Source organism: Coloeus monedula (genome assembly GCF_965178545.1).
Source record: "Coloeus monedula genome assembly, chromosome: W".
NCBI lineage: Eukaryota > Metazoa > Chordata > Aves > Passeriformes > Corvidae > Coloeus > Coloeus monedula.
Window position 1 is genome coordinate 19,869,152 of NC_138821.1, and position 19,291 is coordinate 19,888,442.

General features: G+C 43.5%; 1 protein-coding gene across 1 annotated transcript in view; it reads right to left on the bottom strand.

Annotated features, from left to right (window-relative positions):
- The window catches only part of LOC309584624 (guanine nucleotide-binding protein G(q) subunit alpha), a gene marked incomplete at both ends in the record, with an annotated part of 212,661 nt that overhangs the window by 34,905 nt on the left and 158,465 nt on the right, over positions 1-19,291 (bottom strand). Inside the window, 2 exons of the mRNA XM_082300755.1 lie at positions 5,688-5,817; positions 6,793-6,921. Coding sequence (XP_082156881.1) covers positions 5,688-5,817; positions 6,793-6,921 — 259 coding nt within the window. The remainder of the gene's footprint in view (positions 1-5,687; positions 5,818-6,792; positions 6,922-19,291) is intronic.

Genomic DNA, 19,291 nt, shown 5'->3' on the forward strand with positions numbered 1-19,291 from the left:
GAGAGAGAAGCCAGGAATCCTTGACTGAAAGGCACTACTTTTACAACTATAAAAGCTACACAAACTTTCACGGAGGCAGAAGTCTCCTACACACTCCCTGTAAACATGTAGGACTTCTTCCTGAAGCTTGGTCGCATCTTCGTGGTTACTTTTCCGGAAATTGAGAGGAAAGGATGTGTGCCCCATCAGCAATTGGATGGTAAAATACATTGAATCCTAATCTATACTATTTCTTCACTAGCTGTAATAATAGGTACCTCAGTCGTGCACTATATTGTTTATCTACTAGTAGTGTTTCTTTTGTTTATTCTGTGTAGTAAATAATCTGTTAAAGTCTTATGTCTGTTAAATTTGTGTCTATTAAATAAATTATTCATTTTGTAATAGACCTAATTGGCCATTATTAAGAACCTGCGAGCGAGAGCGATCTGGCATGCAGGCGGCCTCAAACAGAGCTACTGCCAGAAATCTGAGTCAAAGGCAGGACTTGTTTAAGCTCTCCTCTCCATTTGTAACAGTAATCACCTCCCAAATGTCTGCACAACTGATACTTGATAGAGGTGATTCTACAGTACCTGTCTCGTGATACACCATCTTTCAACCTCTGACTGTATAACTTATACCTTGCAGGTGTTGGAACACCAACCTCACCTAGCTTATTATATAACTAACAACCCATCAAAATAACACCCTTGCCTATAACTCCATGTCAAGTGATGATTTGAGAGAATCACAGGGTAGAAGCAACATCTTGCTTTCTGACACCGTCCCTTAACCAATATTGGTATCTTAGACAGTCTGCCAACACTCTGCCCCAGACCTACATTGTCACAACTCTCCACATTTAAAACACATTTTCATGATTGGCTCTTTCTGCCAGATGACCCAGACACCAAATGTCCCTGGCAGTCCACCAGAGCCATGGCATTGTTTATGATCCTTTGCTCACTACTGGTGATTGGGTGAGTTGCTATATGGGGGAATTGTTCAACTTTCTTACTTCCTCAATAAAGCTTAGTTTTATAATGTGTTGTCAGACTCCATTACTGTTTGGACCACAACATCAAATATATGTCTTACAAAACAAAATAAAAACATTCTGATATCTGCCAAGTTAAAGGAGTACAAAAATAAATAACAAGATGTATTCACTATATAAGCAACTGAAAATTTCTTCATTGTAACAGCTGTACTTTTTAAGGACACGTCTGATGATATAAAGACTGTAATGAGAGTTCTTCCTTTTATGGGAAAAGTATAAATTTAAAAGCTTTCAGAACTCCTAGTCTTTCTTGAAAAATTTAATATTGAATGTTGGGGGTTAGGATCTTTCCTTTTGTTTCTTTTCCCTCATGGAATTTTGTCCCATAGGTTGCTAGGAAACAATAACTATCAATACTTAAGAGAGAGACAAAAGAAGTTGCCCCGGGAAGGATGCAGCTGGCTACTCTCTTATCTGAGATTTTCTCTCAGAGGGGCAGAGATACCTTCAGAATAGGACTGGGAAAATGGGGTTGGGTGCAGCCCCTATCTCTCTTGTGCTCTCGACATTCGGAGGGGAGAGAGGCTGCAGTCGCTGTGGGGAGAATTCGTCACCACTGCGGGGTTCCATCTCCTGCTGCCTTTCTTCTACCATGAGTAGAGTTCTGCTCGCAAGAGCGGCCGATGCACTGGGACCTTATTAACACCCTATCTCACTAAAAGAGGAACTTTTCACCATCTGCTCAGGTGCCTCAGGGGAAAAACCCTGGGATCCCAAGGCCAGGCCCCCGCTGCCCTGCCCCTGCCGCTTCTTTGCCACTGCTTCGAGTTTTCGCTACACTGTAGCCCCACATCCCCTGCCTGCCGAGATGTCCCATGGCTCCTGCTACAGCTGCAGAGTTTCTGATACATCTTGTCTACCACCCCAGGATTTCTGCTCATTCCTGCCATTCCAGCTTGCTGCTTCCGAGAGTCCTGCTGGGGCATCAGGATAGGCTGCCCCTGGGGGGTTTGTAGAGCAAGCCTTTCTTCCATCCCTTCCCATCTCGGTCAAGTCCGCCATTACCGTGTGCTCCCCAGGCTCACACCAGAGAGCCCCCTGGAGCCGCAGGGGAATCATCACACCTGCCCTGCTCACCGAGAGCCTGCCAGCGCCCCTGCCGGCTGTGACCGTAACTACACCAAAGGGGAAAATGCCTGCAGGCAAGAAGGCTGTTACTGGGTTTCTGGTTCTGTTTGTTGTTGCTGCCACAGTTGTTGCTGTTTGTTTGCCTTGTTATACATACTAGTAAAGAACTGTTATTCCTATTCTCATATCTTTGCCTGAAAGCCCCTTAATTTCAAAATTATAATAATTTGGAGGGAAGGGGGTTACATTTTCCATTCCAAGGGAGGCTCCTGCCTTCCTTAGCAGACACTTGTCTTTCAAACCAAGACACTGAAGAAAGTTGAGAATACAATCATGACTGCCCAGGGACATCTGTTTTACATTGGTATGTCACCCCTTCTCTTAAACAAAGAAATCAACATATATATACAGTCATGAAGAAAATTAAAATGTTTTCTTTTTTTCACGTAAATTTTGTAAATGAATGTTTAAAAATTCCATAGAACAGTGCTAGTGAGTAACTCATGTAAGTTCGATGAATAATGAAATAGTCTTTATGAAAGAAAAAGTCCAAATATTAAAATTCCCCCCTACTTTGTAAAACTGTATACAAAACACTTGGTACTCCTGCACTTTTCCTACTTAGTTCATCCATCACCATGTTGAAGTGGGGATACTGTAACACGCATATCAAACAAGGAGTCCCATGGAAAAGAAATATATATGGACAGATTCTTGATAGATGATTCAGAGAGATGTTTATTTCTCCAGCTGCATGGCCGGGCTCTGCCGAGGAACTCCTAGTCACATGACCGAGTGTCCTTGCCCATGCAGGGAAACACAAAACAACCAATGGGGAACGAGGCTGACCAGGGGCTCGGGAAACCCCGTCTCTGTTCCCTCAGGGCCCCTCTCTTAGGGCTACATGGCAGGGGGAGGAGACCCCGACATTTCACCCATTTATTTTTAACAAAAGAGATGTAAAACTTAACATTGAAAACAACTGGATAAACACAACAAGAACAGTTTTAAAACAATACAAGCCACCCTCCTGAGTCTTTAAATGTCCAAACAGATTCTCTGGAACATCTTAAGGCTGACAGAAGGGAGACAGGACTCTCCGAGCATGCTTTGTGGGGAAACTGAGGCAGGAGAGGGTTTAATTTCTTCCCTTCCCCTTTTCATCCCCCCTCGGCATCGGAGAGGAGTTCTAGGGAAAGGGAATTGTATAGGGAAGCCATGGGGTGAAAAACGGATTAGGAATAAACTGGGGATAGGGTAAACTTAGGAAAGGGTTCATATTGGGTAGAGGGTAAAAGGGGAAAGTAGGTTGTGCGTAGGGAAGCTGCTGGGATGGATATTGTTTATAATTTTGTGCATAACGGCTGCCTTTGACTGGAATACCCCCAGGCCCAGTAACATTCGCTGCTTGTAAACCCTTCTTTCCTTGCACTATATCAAATTGTACAACTTCCCCATCTCCTACACTTTGCAGGCAATTTTTAGGGTTATTCCTTTTAATAGCAGTTCTATGGATGAATAAATCTTCCCCTGTATCATCTTGTGTTATAAATCCATAGCAGTTTTTTAAATTGTACCATTTCACAGTTCCTGTGATTTTCGTTGCTATAACTTCTCCTATCACGCGCTTGCGTGTTTGTCGTGGCTGCTTGTCCCGTGTGGCCGCCGCTTCGCCGAATCCAATGTCTCAGCAGGGCCCCCGCGTTGCGGCTGCTCCGCGCCCTCCGAGCAGCCCCGCTCAGGCACATCTGGGCTCTGCGCGGCCCCGCGTTGCCATCGCTGCCGGCCCCGCGCCCTCCGAGCAGTTCCACTCCGCCAACTCCATGCTGCTTTGAGAGTGGCCCCGTTTCGGCTCGGCGCTGTGCTGCGCAGCTTCTCGTGTCGCTATGGAAACCACCGCTTTTCACTCTACGGGGCTCTCCGAGCCGTGTGCTCAAAGCGGGTTTCCACGCCGATCCCCGGTTCCTGGCTGCTCGTGGCCCACGGCACCTGCGGCGCCTGCAGAGTCGCTCCCTCACTTGCGGTCGCATGGCAGGGGACCCCGAGACAGGGATTGGCGTCCGCGATAAGGCGCACGCTCCCGAGGGGGCCGGGCGCATCCAGCGCAGGCACCTCCGTCAGCACAGTCGCGCTCCTGGGATGGTGGCCGCATGGTCTCCGCCACGGGATTATGGCCATCCTCTGCTCTAGTGGTAATAGGACCATACAAATGCTCCAGAATAGCTTCAGTGATTACAAGGCATCCGCGGAGGGGTTCAATCACTAATGCATGTTCTGTTTGATCCTTCATCTCACACAAGATCTTGTGCCAAAAACTCCCGTGATTAACTCCAGGAATTCCAGGAGGATTAATATCAAAAAGTAAGTCTCGAGAAATATAGAAAAAATTTTTGAAAAGCCAGTTAAAAAAATGTTCTAGATCTCCCAGAACAAATACTTTCTTGTTTTGTTGTTCAAGGATTTCTTTAACTTCTAGATACATTTCTTTCTGTGGCTCAGAGAGCCACATTTCCCACAATTCTTCCATAGTCCAGAGAGAATATCCAAACCAAGGTGAGAAGAGAGAGATCTAGAGTGGTTTTTACTCACGAATTTCCTGTCCTTAGGGATTGGTGTCTTGCCCGCATTCTCCACTATTATGTTACAGTGGGGATACTGTAACACGCATATCAAACAAGGCGGCCATGGAAAAGAAATATATATGGACAGATTCTTGATAGATGTTTCAGAGAGATGTTTATTTCTCCAGCCGCATGGCTGGGCTCTGCTGAGGAACTCCTAGTCACAGGACCGAGCATCCTTGCCCGCGCAGGGAAACACAAAACAGCCAGTGGCGAACAAGGCTGACCAGGGGCTCGGGAAACCCCGTCTCTGTCCCCTCAGGGCCCCTCTCCTAGGGCTACATGGCAGGGGGAGGAGACCCCGACATCACCATGCATGAGTTTTTTACTTCTGTTATTCTTTGAAATAGCAACACAAGTAGGAAATATAAGCCAATATAAATCCTATACTTTAAGTCAATGAAATGAAGTTTACTACTTTAGGGTCTGTTCTAGAAAAGAACCTATGAATTTTGTTTTAATTCCCATTGTATTTTTATGGTTCTGCTACACATTAACCATGCAAATAGCTACAATAAGAACATTTCTCTACAGTCAGCTATTCCACCTTTAATGCAAAATAGATGGGTTCCACTGACCTTCCATGGAAGAGATCAGTTTGTGACATATTATTTGAGTATTAGCCTATTAATCCCTGTAGAACTTCTCATTTCATTCCATGCAGTTGCATACAACTGCTGGTAGACATTTGGAAAACAACCAGGACTGGACAAGTCAGCCTGCTTTGAAAATGTCTTAAAAGGACTAGCAACTTTCCGTTTTGCTGTTTAGCATGAAGTATTCAATCTATCATTACACTTTACTGGTCCAAAAAATTTAATATCCAAATAAACACATAGACCAAACCTCTCTACAAACTTGTGTTTTAATCAATTTGCAAAAAAAAGAAAATTTAATTAATTTTAGGGAAAGTATTTTTTCTTAAAAACTGGTGATTTATGCTAATGCTTGCTTACCTCATTGTCGGACTCCACAAGCACTTGATCATATTCACTAAGAGCTACTAGGAACATGATAGATGTGACATTTTCAAAGCAATGTATCCATTTTCTTCTTTCCGATCGTTGGCCTCCTACATCCACCATTCTGCAAAATTAACAATAATCACATCAACTCCACAAATACCTTTGCAGATAAACATACAAACATATATGAAACACTGAATTCAAGAATTTAGTTGAAAACACAATTTGGTTTTCCTTAAAACTGTCACCACTCATATTAAAGACTAATGGAATGTGTTGTAAATAAAAAAGTTATCGTATTTGCTTTTTAATTTGATGTGCTTTCTGAATTTGAATTATTATGGGTCTCAAAGCCGTCAAATTTCTGATATTCAAAACGCTTATGATTCTGAGTCACGATTCTAGAATGTATGCTCTGTATATTTAGCAGAAACACATGTTCACAGAATTAAGTTGGTGGCCTGCCTTTCTCCCAAGAAATTGCCAGTCAAAATTCCAAACTTGTCAAGGCTGCCTAATTTTAAGAGTATAAATAAAATATAATCTGTATTTACTGAAGTTGTCAATAGCCAAAACAAAAGCTCAAATTTGCTGGCAGAGTGTACTCCAAATTTATTATGGATCTCAATCTAATTAGACACTTGGGTGTCTAACTTGTACTTGTAACTGCATAGTTATTTTTGAGCAATTGTATTTGCCCTCAGAATAAGCTGTGGGGAAAATTATTTGTAGGAATGGCATTAAATTTGTAAAATATCACTTCTCTATAAAAATCAAGTATAGAAGTGGTACATTTCCATTTCATTATTATACATAATAGAACATTTATACTAATTTTATTGAAAAATGACTTCCAGTTTTTCTATCAATAATAACTACCTTCAGAAAAAGACAAATCTGTCTCTCATCCTCTTGACACCTTTAACCCCAGCTGCTAATCATATATGGACAAAAACATGAATATAGAATTAACACCAAGCTCAAATTTAAAAAACATTGAATAATTTGTACTTTTAACCAATATCCTATACATGGTATTACTAATGTAAAAGGAAACAAAAGAAACAAAGCAAATGGATGTTAAACTTTTTTCTACCTGAAAATGACGCTTTGTAAGTCAAATGGATATTCAATGATCCCTGTTGTTGGGACTCGAACTCTAAGCACATCTTGCTGAGTTGGCAGATAGGCTGAATCTGCTATGCGGTCCAAGTCGTTAAGGTAACTATAGATGGGGAGAAACAACAGGAATGCAAGACAGTGAGACCATAATCCACTGAGGAAAAAAAGGAAGTCTGAGGAAAAGAAATAAAGTGTGGGATAGGAAGAAGTACAACAGAAAAAAAAACAATAATGACATAAAAGAGGGAAGGAAATGGAGTGCTCCATTCTCTCTCTCCTTTCCATTATAATTATTGTTATTATTGTTATTATTATATTTTACTTTGTTTCAATTATTAAACTATTCTTATCTGAACCCATGGGTTTTACTTTTTTTCCCCTTGATTCTCCTCCTCGTCCCACTGGGAGAGGGGGAAAGCAGGGGAGTGAGTGAGCTGCTGCATCATACTTAGTTGCTCGCAGTAGATATTGTTGGGGAAGATGAAACAGGAAAGCCTTATAAATATGATTGCCTGACAAAAGATTTTGGGAATATGAAAACTATAAGCGACATCGAAATGAAGGCCACCTTTGAGATACCAAGTCTTAGTTACTGAACAACTGGAAAACAATGGTATGGCCGACTGAATGTAATCCCCTTTTGATTGAACAATACCCTCTGCTTGCAGACAGGTCCAAGGGTCAGAGCAGACCCTACTAGCTCAGCAGAAGGGGTCCAAAGAGTAGTTTTTAGGAGTTAAGATGTAACGCTCTATGGTAATATAACAATTCTTATAGGCTGTATGTAAATGCTATAGGATTTGTATCTTGTATTAGATTGGTTAGTGGAAATTAGAATATTCAGTACAGAAGATGATTTATTGTATTGTAACCAGGACTTCACCACCACTCTACTTACTCCCTTACCCGCTTACTCTCTTACTTCCTCTTCGCTCACTCTTACTCCACTCTTACCTACTTGCTCTTACTTTTACACTCTTGCTCTCTTGGGCCTGCTTCGAGCTGCGGCTGGCAGCTCTAAGCAGTGCCCCTGTACCCACGCCCTTTGCAATAAACCGCATGTTCCAAGATCTGACTTCAGAGATCTCTTGTCTCCGTCCGTCCTGACCGTCCAACCCACCCAAGCTCCTACAGATATAACTTTATTTTATCAATTTAGAGGGAATTAAACATGTTTCTGACAATTAGCCTGAAAGTTTTGCCTGCATCAGCAATACAAAATTTCATTCAAAAGACTCTAAAATCAATAAAATCTCCTTATGCTTCTTTTTAAAGCTCACATTCTGTCTGCTCCAAAATAATATAAATAATTTTTAAAAAAATCATCATTGGGTAAGCATGTATATCATAAGGATTGTCATCAGGGTATTTCTGCTCTACTGCACCCACTGATTTGTACCACATCTGAATATTCTGGAATATAGCCGAAATTAATTGTTTCTCTTTATTCATGTACAATCTTCCCAAAATGCCAGTGGAACAAATCAACAGACATGCTCAATACCGTTAAAATGACTTTTGTATTAACTGTGTAAGAGTATACTTTTATTTTTCTAGAACTGCATGCACATTTTCCATCAGGATGAATGGGGTAATGGTGTCATTTTCTTTAAGTAACTTACTGGGTTGACAGAATATTTCAAAATGCTGAGCAGGAATATGGAAAGTGTAAATGAACAAATGTGAATATTTACATAAAAAGGAAAAGATGACTGGAATATCATTATTAAATACACACTACCAGCACACACAATTTTCAAATATTATCATAGCTGTTACAGTAATATAGAACATTTAGAATTTTATTTTTTTAGAATAGCATGGAATACTTCCAGTTGGAAGAGACCTACAATGATCATGTAGTCCAACTGCCTAACCACTTCACGGCTGGCCAAAACTGAAAGCATATTATTAAGGGCATTGTCCAAATGCCTCTTAAACACTGACAGGCTTGGGGCATCAGCAACCTCTCTAGGAAGCCTCTTCCAGCTTTTGACCACCCTCTCAGTAAAGAAATGTTTCCTTATCTGAACCTCCCCTGATGCAACTTTGAACCATTTCCACACGTCCTGTCAGTGGATTCCAGGGAGAAGAGCTCAGCACCTCCCTCCATGTCTCCTCCTCAGGAAGCTGCAGAGAGCCATGAGGTCACCCCTTAGCTTCCTTTTCTCCAAACTAGACAAACCCAGAGTCCTCAGCTGTTCCTCCTCACAGGACATGCCTTCCAGCCCATTCACCAGCTTGGTGGTCCTTCTCTGGACACATTCAAAGACCTTCATATTCTTTTTAAATTGTGGGCCCCAGAACTGCACACAGCACTCAAATTGAGGTCCCTCCTTTGATAACCCTTTGATAAAGGGTTTATCATAGTTTTGGTTTATCATATTTTATAAGTCTTTATTATTGCAGTGAATTATATTCAAGGCTTCTTCATATCAAAAGAGTTGGATCAATGAGTTGAGTGGATCAACTGGTGATGTAAATGTTTCTCTCTGAGTTCATTAAGAGAGTGTGAATATCTGTTATCCAGTCCAGCATGGGAGGAGCATATACATGGCTAAGCTCAATATAGAGTATAAGAACTGAACAACTAGCAGAAGAATTTTGAGGAGAGCAACAGGCTTGAATTGGTTTCAATTCACATATTCCCTCCTGACACCTGAGGATGCCTAGCATCCTGACAGTGAGCATATAATAGAGATCAGTAATCACATTGGTATTGTCTCTGGCACAAGCAGCAACTTTAAATAAAAACATCAAAACATCAAACACCTTTTCCAACTGCAACTCTGCAGGCCAAATCCTCACTCCAGCTGCTTCTAACTACACCTTTTTCCAAAAGCCACAGTCCATGCTTAACTCTTGCTCTTGTGCAATGTCTTCATGATCTATTGCTATGAAAATTATTTGAAATAGCAAAGAAACACTATGGAAATTGTTCAAATTAAGACAGCTTGTTTGACTGATACAGACTGGGGTGTGAGAAGTCTGTAACCTCCAGCAGGGAAGCAGGATGGAGTTACCTCTTCCACTGGTTTATTTGCAACCAGAAAAAGATTTGTGAAGACATTTAATTTAAAAGATGTCTAACAAAATTATAGGGCTACATGAAATGTCTTGAGAATATCTGAATTCAGACTACTCTGGATGAAGAGTAAAAGTGAACACTATCAGAAAATTAATATTTTTATTTATTTTTTGTATCATTACTTATTAAGGACACAATTCACCATAGCTTTTAAAGTAGTCATCTACTGCAGTTCTAATCAAACTACTGACAAATACAGTACTCACATGAGAAAACATGCTGTCTTGGTTAAAGACAATTTAAAGGGGAACACTCTGAGTTCTCTCCCTTTGTTTTAAGCAATCCCTTTCCACCAATAAGGAAAAATTAAATACAAATAGATATAAGGGAAAAAATAACAGTTTACTAACAAGCAAAACTGCAACAGGCAAAAAATAACAGTAAATAATCACTAGATACAAAATTGCTAAATCGCACAAACTCCCAGAGACACCCAAAATGGTGGAAATACCCTTTCCAAGATGGCTTCTGCCATGGGTAACCACATGTAAGGAGACAAAGGGAAAATGGCACCTGACCTTTGTTACAGCGGGGATTACTGTAACACGCATATATCAAACCAGGAGTTCCGTGGAAAAGAAATATATATGGACAGATTCTTGCTAAATGTTTCAGAGATGTTTATTTCCCCAGCCGCATGGCCGGAGCTCTGCCGAGGAACTCTCACAGTCTGGACTGAGTGTCCTTCCCCCGCAGGAAACACAAACCAACCAATCACGAACGAGGCTGACCAGGGGCTCGGGAAACCCCGTGCCTCCCCTCAGGGCCCCTCTCCTAGGGCTACATGGCGGGGGGAAGGGATCCCGACATTTCACTTGTTTATTTTTAACAAAAGGGATGTAAAACTTAACACTGAAAACAACAAGGACAATTTCAAAACAAAACAAGCCACCCTCCTGAGCCTTTGAATGTCCAAACGTATTCTGTGGAACATCTTAAGGCTGACAGAAGGGAAACAGGAATCTCAGAGCATGCTTTGTGGGGAAACTGAGGGAGGAGAGGGTTTAATTTCTTCCCTCCCCCTTTTCATCCCCCCTCGGCATCGGAGACGAGTTCTAGGGAAAGGGAATTGTATAGGGAAGCCATGGGGTGAAAAACGGATTATGAATGAACTGGGGATAGGGTAAACTTAGGAAAGGGTTCATATTGGGTAGAGGGTAAAAGGGGAAAGTAGGCTGTGGATAGGGAAGTTGTTGGAATGGATATTGTTTATAATTTTGTGCATAACAGCTGCCTTTGACTGGAATTCCTCCAGGCCCAGTAACATTCGCTGCTTGTAAACCCTTCTTTCCTTGCACTATATCAAATTGTACAACTTCCCCATCTCCTACACTTTGCAGGCAATTTTTAGGGTTATTCCTTTTAATAGCAGTTCTATGGATGAATAAATCTTCCCCTGTATCATCTCGTGTTATAAATCCTTAGCAGTTTTTTACATTGTACCATTTCACAGTTCCTGTGATTTTCATTGCTATAACTTCTCCTATCATGCGCTTGCATGTTTGTCGTGGCTGCTGGTCCTGCATGGCCGCTGCCTCGCCGACTCTGATGTCTCGGCCAGGCCCCCGCGTTGCGGCTGCTCCGCACCCTCCGAGCGGCGCTGCTCCAGCATGTGTCTGGGCTCTGCGTGGCCCCGTGATGCCATCACTGCCGGCCCCGGGCCCTGTGAGTGATTCCGCTCCCCTAACTCCACGCTGCTTTGAGAGCGGCCCCGTTTCGGCTCGGCGCTGTGCTGCGCGGCTTCTCGTGTTGCTGTGGAAACCGCCGCTTCTCCCTCCACAGGGCTCTCTGAGCCGTATGCTCAGGGCGGGCTTCCACACTGACCCCCCGTTCCTGGCTGCTCGTGGGGGCCGCCTCTCTGCTGCACGTGGCCCACAGCACCTGCGGCGCCTGCGGCATCGCTCCCTCACTCACGGTCGCGTGGCCGGGGACCCCGAGACAGGGATGGGGTCCGTGATAAGGCGCGCGCTCCCGAGGGGGCCGGGCACATCCAGCGCAGTCACCTCCACCGGCACGGCTGCAGCCACGCGCTCCTGGGATGGCGGCCGCGCAGCCTCCTCCGCGGGACTATGGCCATCCTCTGCTCTAGGGGTAATAGGACCATACAAATGCTCCTGAATAGCTTCACTGACCACGAGGGATCCACACAAGGGTTCAATCACTAATGCATGTTCTGTTTGATCCTTCATCTCACACAAGATCTCGTGCCAAAAACACCTGTGACAAGCCAGACGAACTCCAGGAGGACTAATATCAAAAAATAACTCTCGAGAAATATCGAAAAAATTTTTGAAAAGCCAGTTAAAAAAATGTTCTAGATTTCCCAGAACAAATAGTTTCTTGTTTTGTTGTTCAAGGATTTCTTTAACTTCTAGATACATTTTTTTCTGTGGTTCAGAGAGCCACATTTCCCACGATTCTTCCATAGTCCAGAGAGAATATCCAAACCAAGGTGAGAAGAGAGAGGTCTAGAGTGGTTTTTACTCACGAATTTTCTGTCCTTAGGGATCGGTGTCTTGCCCTCATTCCCCACCATTTGTTACAGCGGGGATTACTGTAACACGCATATATCAAACCAGGAGTCCCGTGGAAAAGAAATATATATGGACCGATCCTTGGTAGATGTTTCAGAGATGTTTATTTCCCCAGCCGCATGTCTGGAGCTCTGCCGAGGAACTCTCACAGTCTGGACTGAGCGTCCTTCCCTGCGCAGGAAGCACAAACCAACCAATCACGAACGAGGCTGACCAGGGGCTCGGGAAACCCCGTGCCTCCCCTCAGGGCCCCTCTCCCAGGGCTACATGGCGGGGGGAAGGGACCCCAGCAGACCTTCTCCCCAAGATGCCAGCCTTCACAGGTGACTGCATGGTCTGGGAGACAAGGGGAAAGGATGGCAGCAAACCCTCCTGGGAAGGTAGGAGCTTGCAGAGCAGTTCTAGTGGCAGATGAAGACTTGCCGGCATGTGTGGAGTCAGGGCTGCCTCCTGCTGCTTCCTCCTGCCACCCGCTGGGCTCCGCTGGTGTTGGTGCTGCTGTCCTCTGCACTGCAGGTGTGTTGTGGGGGAAGAACTGGTCTGTTGGCACCGATGCAGGGTGACCTGGCCCCAGGGACCGGGGCCGGCTTTGCAAAGTTCACTCCAAAACAGTTTTTGATTGCGAAATGCAGTTTTTCTGAGTGGCTACTTTTGCAAGCTCAGGAAAAAAAAGCCCGAAACAGCCCCCTCAAAAGTGGAGCCTCTACAATAGCATATTGGGTTACCCCTGACTTGCACATATAAAAATTTTAATCACATAACAGGCATGCATAAGGGATTTTAGGATAAGGGTCTAACTAAAAAAGAAACCAACACCCAAATTAAATTGCAAGCCCTTAGAAGCTTCACCACATACATGCATGCACAAATTCTGCAGTCAACTTTTGTGACACAACTGCCTGTTCAGTATACAGCAGAAGTTGCTACAAACATGCACTCTTTCAAACAAACCGTCATAAACATGGTCCTTCACAAAAAGTGTTGCTAACAATTGCCAAAGCCAGATGTTTTATTAGTTTATTAACTTCAAAATTTATATTTATATTAAAGATATGGATATTGGAAACATCCTGGCCATTGTCTTAAGGTGGAGTCCAAAACCATATAATCACTATTATTACTGGGGAGTCAGTTATAAAGTTAGCAGCAACTGTGCAAACAATTTAGGGCAGAACTACATGACACTATGATTTTATTTTTACCACCTGCTAAGAAATATCTTATTTTGATGAGACGTAATTATGACTTCTCACCCAAATGGTACTTACTCAGGTAGGCATTATACAAAGGAACAAAACAAAAAAAATAAAAGAAAATTGCATAGTTACTCTTAAAAAAACCCAGTAACATAGCACTGCGTAAATTTACACTACAGACCAAGTCTAAGAAGTTAATTATAGCTATAATTACTTTACTTTTGTAAAAATTAATTTGAGTGGCTGCTGAGGTAATGTTCTGAGGTTGCTATTGCAACAGGCAGAAGGTGCATTACCAAAGTAATATGTGTGTAACAAGCTGCTGACAGTAGCTATTTCTTAACATCAGAAAAAACTGCTAAAGTATACTTGTGATCTGCAAACTAACCGATCAGAAATAGAACAAAACCTTTTGTTTCCTAGTCAGTGTTGAGAAAGAAGCACTTACTTACTTAATTATATATTCCCTGTGACAAGGGCCAAAACTGCAACCAGTCTTCAAAGAAGTTACCAGGTGTGCCGGTTTGAGACAAATTTGGAGGAAAATATCCTCTGACAGAAGGCAGGTTACAACCACCCCTCCCCCACCAGGTTCAGGAAAATAACATTTTCCTCGGAGGAAAGTTGTTGGAACCCTGGGTTCTGAGAATTTCAGCCTGTCAGTGCTGAGAGGCAGTGATCCTCAGAAGTACACTGTATTCGATCCAAAACCCTGGAGAAAGCTTCCTAAATTGTGTGATAACACTGAGGTTATTGCTGTGTAATTAAAAGTTATATCACTGGGTGGAATGTGTAGAAATCTAGAAAATTTGGTTTAGGGGATATAGGTAATAATAGGTTACAATATGGAGGATTTTGGGTGTGGATTTATGTCTTCTCCTTTCACCTTTTTCTTCATAAATCTAGGAGTTATGGTATTGGTCCAGAAGTTCCGCACTGCGGGACATGAAAACTTAGTAATTGGATTGTAAGTAAAAGCATATTACTTAGCCTTTCAAAATTGGTTAATTTAGACTTTAAAAAACCTTGGAAGTGAAAACTCATGGCCATTTTCCACCCTGCCAACTAGAAAGCACACCCTGTGCAGCTGTGCTAAAGATAAGAAATAATAAACATCAGTAAAGAAGAAAGGCCTGGCATCTCCTGCGTTGTAATCCAAACTCCGAGTAAAAGAACTCGAAATTCAAAAACAGAGAAAACTAATAGAAAGTGAAAGGGAAAAAAACTATTTATTTAACAAACACACTGGAACAGAATAATGCTAAATAAGAAAACCTCTCGCTGTGGAGAGAACCTGGTAAAATTCAAAATCCTTCTGTAGGTGCGGCTGTTCTCTCTCCGGAGCTGGGGTGTGGTCCCTCCAGGCCATGGCATGGGCCTCCTGGTGCTGGTGATCCGGACCAGAACAGAACAGTCCAAGGAAAAGTTCTTGCCTCAGCTAGTGAGCCGGCTAAACAGCAAATAATTTTAACTCTCTTCTCTGGAGCTGGGTTCAATGTAGGCCCCTCTGGGCCTCGGTGGGAAGCTCTCCCAGTGAGTTTTGGTGTTCTCAACAGTTCCAAAAGAGAAGAAGAAGAAACCGAAGTCCCAGGAAAAAAAGTTATTTAACTCTCCGTCTCTCTCTGGAGAAAACTGAGCCAAAAGCTGGCTGAAAAGCAGCAAAAGGGTGCTTCCTCCGCTCTCTAGCAGATGCAGCAGCTATCTCTATGTCCTTGAACACAAAACTGCTTTGAAAAGTTTGCCTGACTTTTTTTTCTTCTTTCGCACCCAGTTTTAAAGACACAGGCACAAAATTCATCTCTGGTCATAGAGCAGCGATAGGAGATGCGCATCATAAAGTCAGCCCAAGACACCAGGCTATGAAGGTGCTAATAATACTCTTGAAAGACTTTCAAAGGAACTATTTGTACGTATTAAAAAAAAAAAAAAAAAGAATGTGATAATAGACTAATTAGCTTTGCATTTTCCCATATTTTTCTCATCTAGAAATCAGACAAAGAAGTGACAAGACTCCTAAACTTAATAAACAAACTGATAATGATAGAACAGAACATTTTACTCTTACCAAATAAAGGGAACAATGTAGACTTGGAGAAGTAGATAAGGCTGACAAAGCAGGAATCATGCAAAACAATGGTATTGTGCGTACTCGAGCTGGGGTCAAGGAATGGCAACCTAAAAATTAGGACACTGGACATCGAAGACCACCAAAGAAGACCCCAAAAGACCATATAAGTACTTCTGTCTTGGTTTGAAAGATAGGTGTATGCTAAAGAAGGCAGAAGCCTCCCTTGGAATGGCAGATGTAACCCCTTCCCTCCGAGTTATTATAATTTTGAAACCAAGGGCTTTTAGGCAAATATGTGGGAAATAGGAATAACAGTTCTTTACTATTATATATATAACCAGTCAAAGAAGCAACAATAACTATGGCAGTAACAGCAATCACAAACCCAGTCCCAGCCTTCTCGGCTGTCAGGCCCTTTCCCCTTGGGTGCAGTTCTGCTTGCAGCCGGTAGGGGTGCTGGCGGCTCCCGGTGAGCAGGGCAGGTGTGATGGCTTCCCCGCGGCTGCAGGGGGCGCTCTGGACCCAGCTCGGGGAGCACGGGGCACCGGTGGCCTGGGATCCCGGGGAAGGATGGAACAAAGGCTTCACAAACCCCCGGACAGCTGGCCCCGGTGTCTGGCTGGACCTTCGGGAACAGCAAGCTGGAACGGCAGGCTGGAACAGCAGGGATGAGCACAAAACCCGGAGGACAGACGAGATGTATCCAAATGGAGAACCCCCCAGAGGTCTAGGCAGGCAGGCTGAGCACGGCTACAACACAGCAAAGGCTTGAAGCAGCAGCAGGGCAGGGCGGCCACAGCCCGGCCTCCAGCGGGGCAGGGAAGGTGGGCAGGGGATCCTGGGATCTTTCTCCGCTGAAAAGAACGGCAGAAAAGAACCAGCAGCTTCTCTCTCCGAACTTCAAGAGCAAACTGCCCACACCCCCAGGTGAAACAAAAAGAGCAGCCAGGTTCTTTTTGTCTTCCTTAAGCACAGCCATTTGTCCCCTAGCAACATGCATATGGGAAAAAATTCCTTTAACAGGAAAAAAAAACCTAGGACTAAACTAAAACCCCAACAACTTCCAATAAGGGGTGCAACTATGTAAAATAAAGTAATACATATACATCAAGTAAGTGGGGATAGCTAATGAATATGTAATCAGTGTGTATGATAAAAACTCTGTTTACCTGATGCTCAGTGCCCTCAATTAGAGGAAGGATCCTCTCAGTACCCAGTGCTGCAATAAAGAATGCCTGCTTTCTAATACTCAAAACTGTGTTAGCAAGTTTCTATCTGATTTTGGTATCATTTTCTGGCCCCCAGATGGGATACTCTGCCTGATTTCCCATGGATACGAGTGATCTCTGGATCTTCACGCTGGTACCGGGACATTCCTGGAGAAGACCAAAGTTCCTTGGACCAGTCTGGGACACAGGTAAGATCCCATTCAATAATAAGGCATTCTTTTGGGAATCCTGCCCATTTAAGACGTGGATTTTCCAGCATGTTTGTTGGATTATTTGGTATTCTGGAATTCAGTGTTTGACTAGGTTTTATCGATCAATCAATCTATCTATTGTTGTTTTAATTGTTTTGTATTTGTATCTGTATTGTAACATTTTGGGTCTACTATTTGGAGATGGGTAACGGACAATCATTTTGAAAAAGTTCCCACTTTGTTGCATTTTGCAACATTGGAGAAAGATTGGCAGGCCCCCTGGGGGAACAGCTACCAAGGAGAATTTGAGTAAGTATTGCAATTAATAGTGGCCATTGTACAAACTAGACTCTGGAGAAAAGTGGCCACAAAATGGAACCTTGAACTATAATACATTGTTACAGTTAATTTTGTTTTTAAGATGGGAACAGAAATGGGATGAGGTTATGCATGCTGATATGTTTTTCACTTTGTGGAATAATCTGGAATGGAAGAAACACTGTGGCTTGAATACAGCCCCCTCGGACCCTTTTGTTCTGGCTTTTGAAAAAAAGAATCAAGGAAAAGGGTTAAAACGTTGTTCTATGTGGAGCATAGGAAAAAATTGTTCTAAACATCTCCTCCATAAGGAGGATGATTTAGATCTTATGGTCAGTCCTAATCACAGGTTGGATGGGGAAACAGATAATCAGGCTGCCAAGATTGATATTACTGGGAAACTGGCAAGTCTAGAAGAGAAGATAGAGAGGATGGGGAGGATGTATCAAGGAGCAGAGGGTTTAAGTCTGATTGCAGGGAGAACTAGAGCTAAACAGTGAGATGTGATAGTAGCTCCCTTCCATCAGACAGTAGGTACAGACAGTCCAATCACAGTAAAAGTGCAGTTTTCAATAATGGACCTTAAAAATTGGAAGTCGATAGCTGGCACCTACTGAGATGACCCAGACATGATGATTAAAACTCAGGATCCAGACTGGAAGGATATACATACTATGTTAGAAATGTTGTTTGATAGTATGGAAAGAGAGATGGTTGTTTAAACCAGTAGGAGGTTGGTGGAAGAGCAAATTTTGACGGGCAATTTGCTGGGTACATGTTGGGGTTCCTCCCCCCTGCCATGGGGTCCTGGGAGAGGGGACCCTGGGGTAGAGGCACGGGGTTTCCCTACTCCCTGGTGAATCCCATTCCCCATTGGTTGTTTTGTGTTCCCCTGGGTGGGGAGGACCCTGGTTGTCCCATGATTGCGACAGTTCTTGGGCAAGACCCCGGCCATGCGGCTGGAAAATAAACATCTCTAAAACATCTATCAAGAATCAGTCCCTATTCTTCCACAGGCCTCGCTGTCTTATGCATGTTGCAGTAATCCCCGCTGCAACAATGGTGAGTAATGCGGGCAGCATATCGATCCCTGGGGACAGCGACTGTGATTTGTGAGTAAATTCTCTGGATTTCTCTTCTTGTTTTCGTTTTGCTGTTCCATCTCTAAACAATGGAGGAACCGTGGGAAGACTCTTGGCTCTCAGAGCCGCAAAGGGACATGCATCTTAAACTTGAAAAGATTCTTGAACACCGATATGTAAATTTTAGCTTAATTCAAGCTCAAAAAGAACTAAGACACTTCCTGGCATGGTTGTTTAAAAACTTATTCTACGTTTCTTGGGACTTGATTCTTACCAAAGACTTTTGGAAGAATGTTTGGACACAGTTAATTTCTGAGTCAAAATATATGCCAATGGAAGAATATTTCCGTGAATATTATCTAATTACAGAGACTGTTGAACAATATCAACTGTGTCCTTGCAGAGGGAAACGTGCCTCAGGGACCATGCGACCGCGGCCACGTACACCGAGTGCTCTGCGGGTGGTGGCGAGACAGTTCCCGCGCGCGGGTGGGCCAGCGCCAGCTGCAGTGTTGGCAGCGGAGCCAGGAGCGGATGGAGCGGCGCGTCCTGCGGCGTGACGGAGCAGACTTGGCAGTGCCTGCCTGGCCCAGCACAGCGTGTGGTGGAGTGAGCCCCGTGTGCAGGTGGCGGCTGGCGGCCCAGAGCGCGGCGGGGCCGCCGCGCGCGGACCCAGCTGAGACGTGGGCAAAGCGCCAGGCAGCAGCAGTGCAGCTGTGACCAGAAGCCCCGAATGTGACCCCAAGAAGTCGAGACCCTGCGGCGAG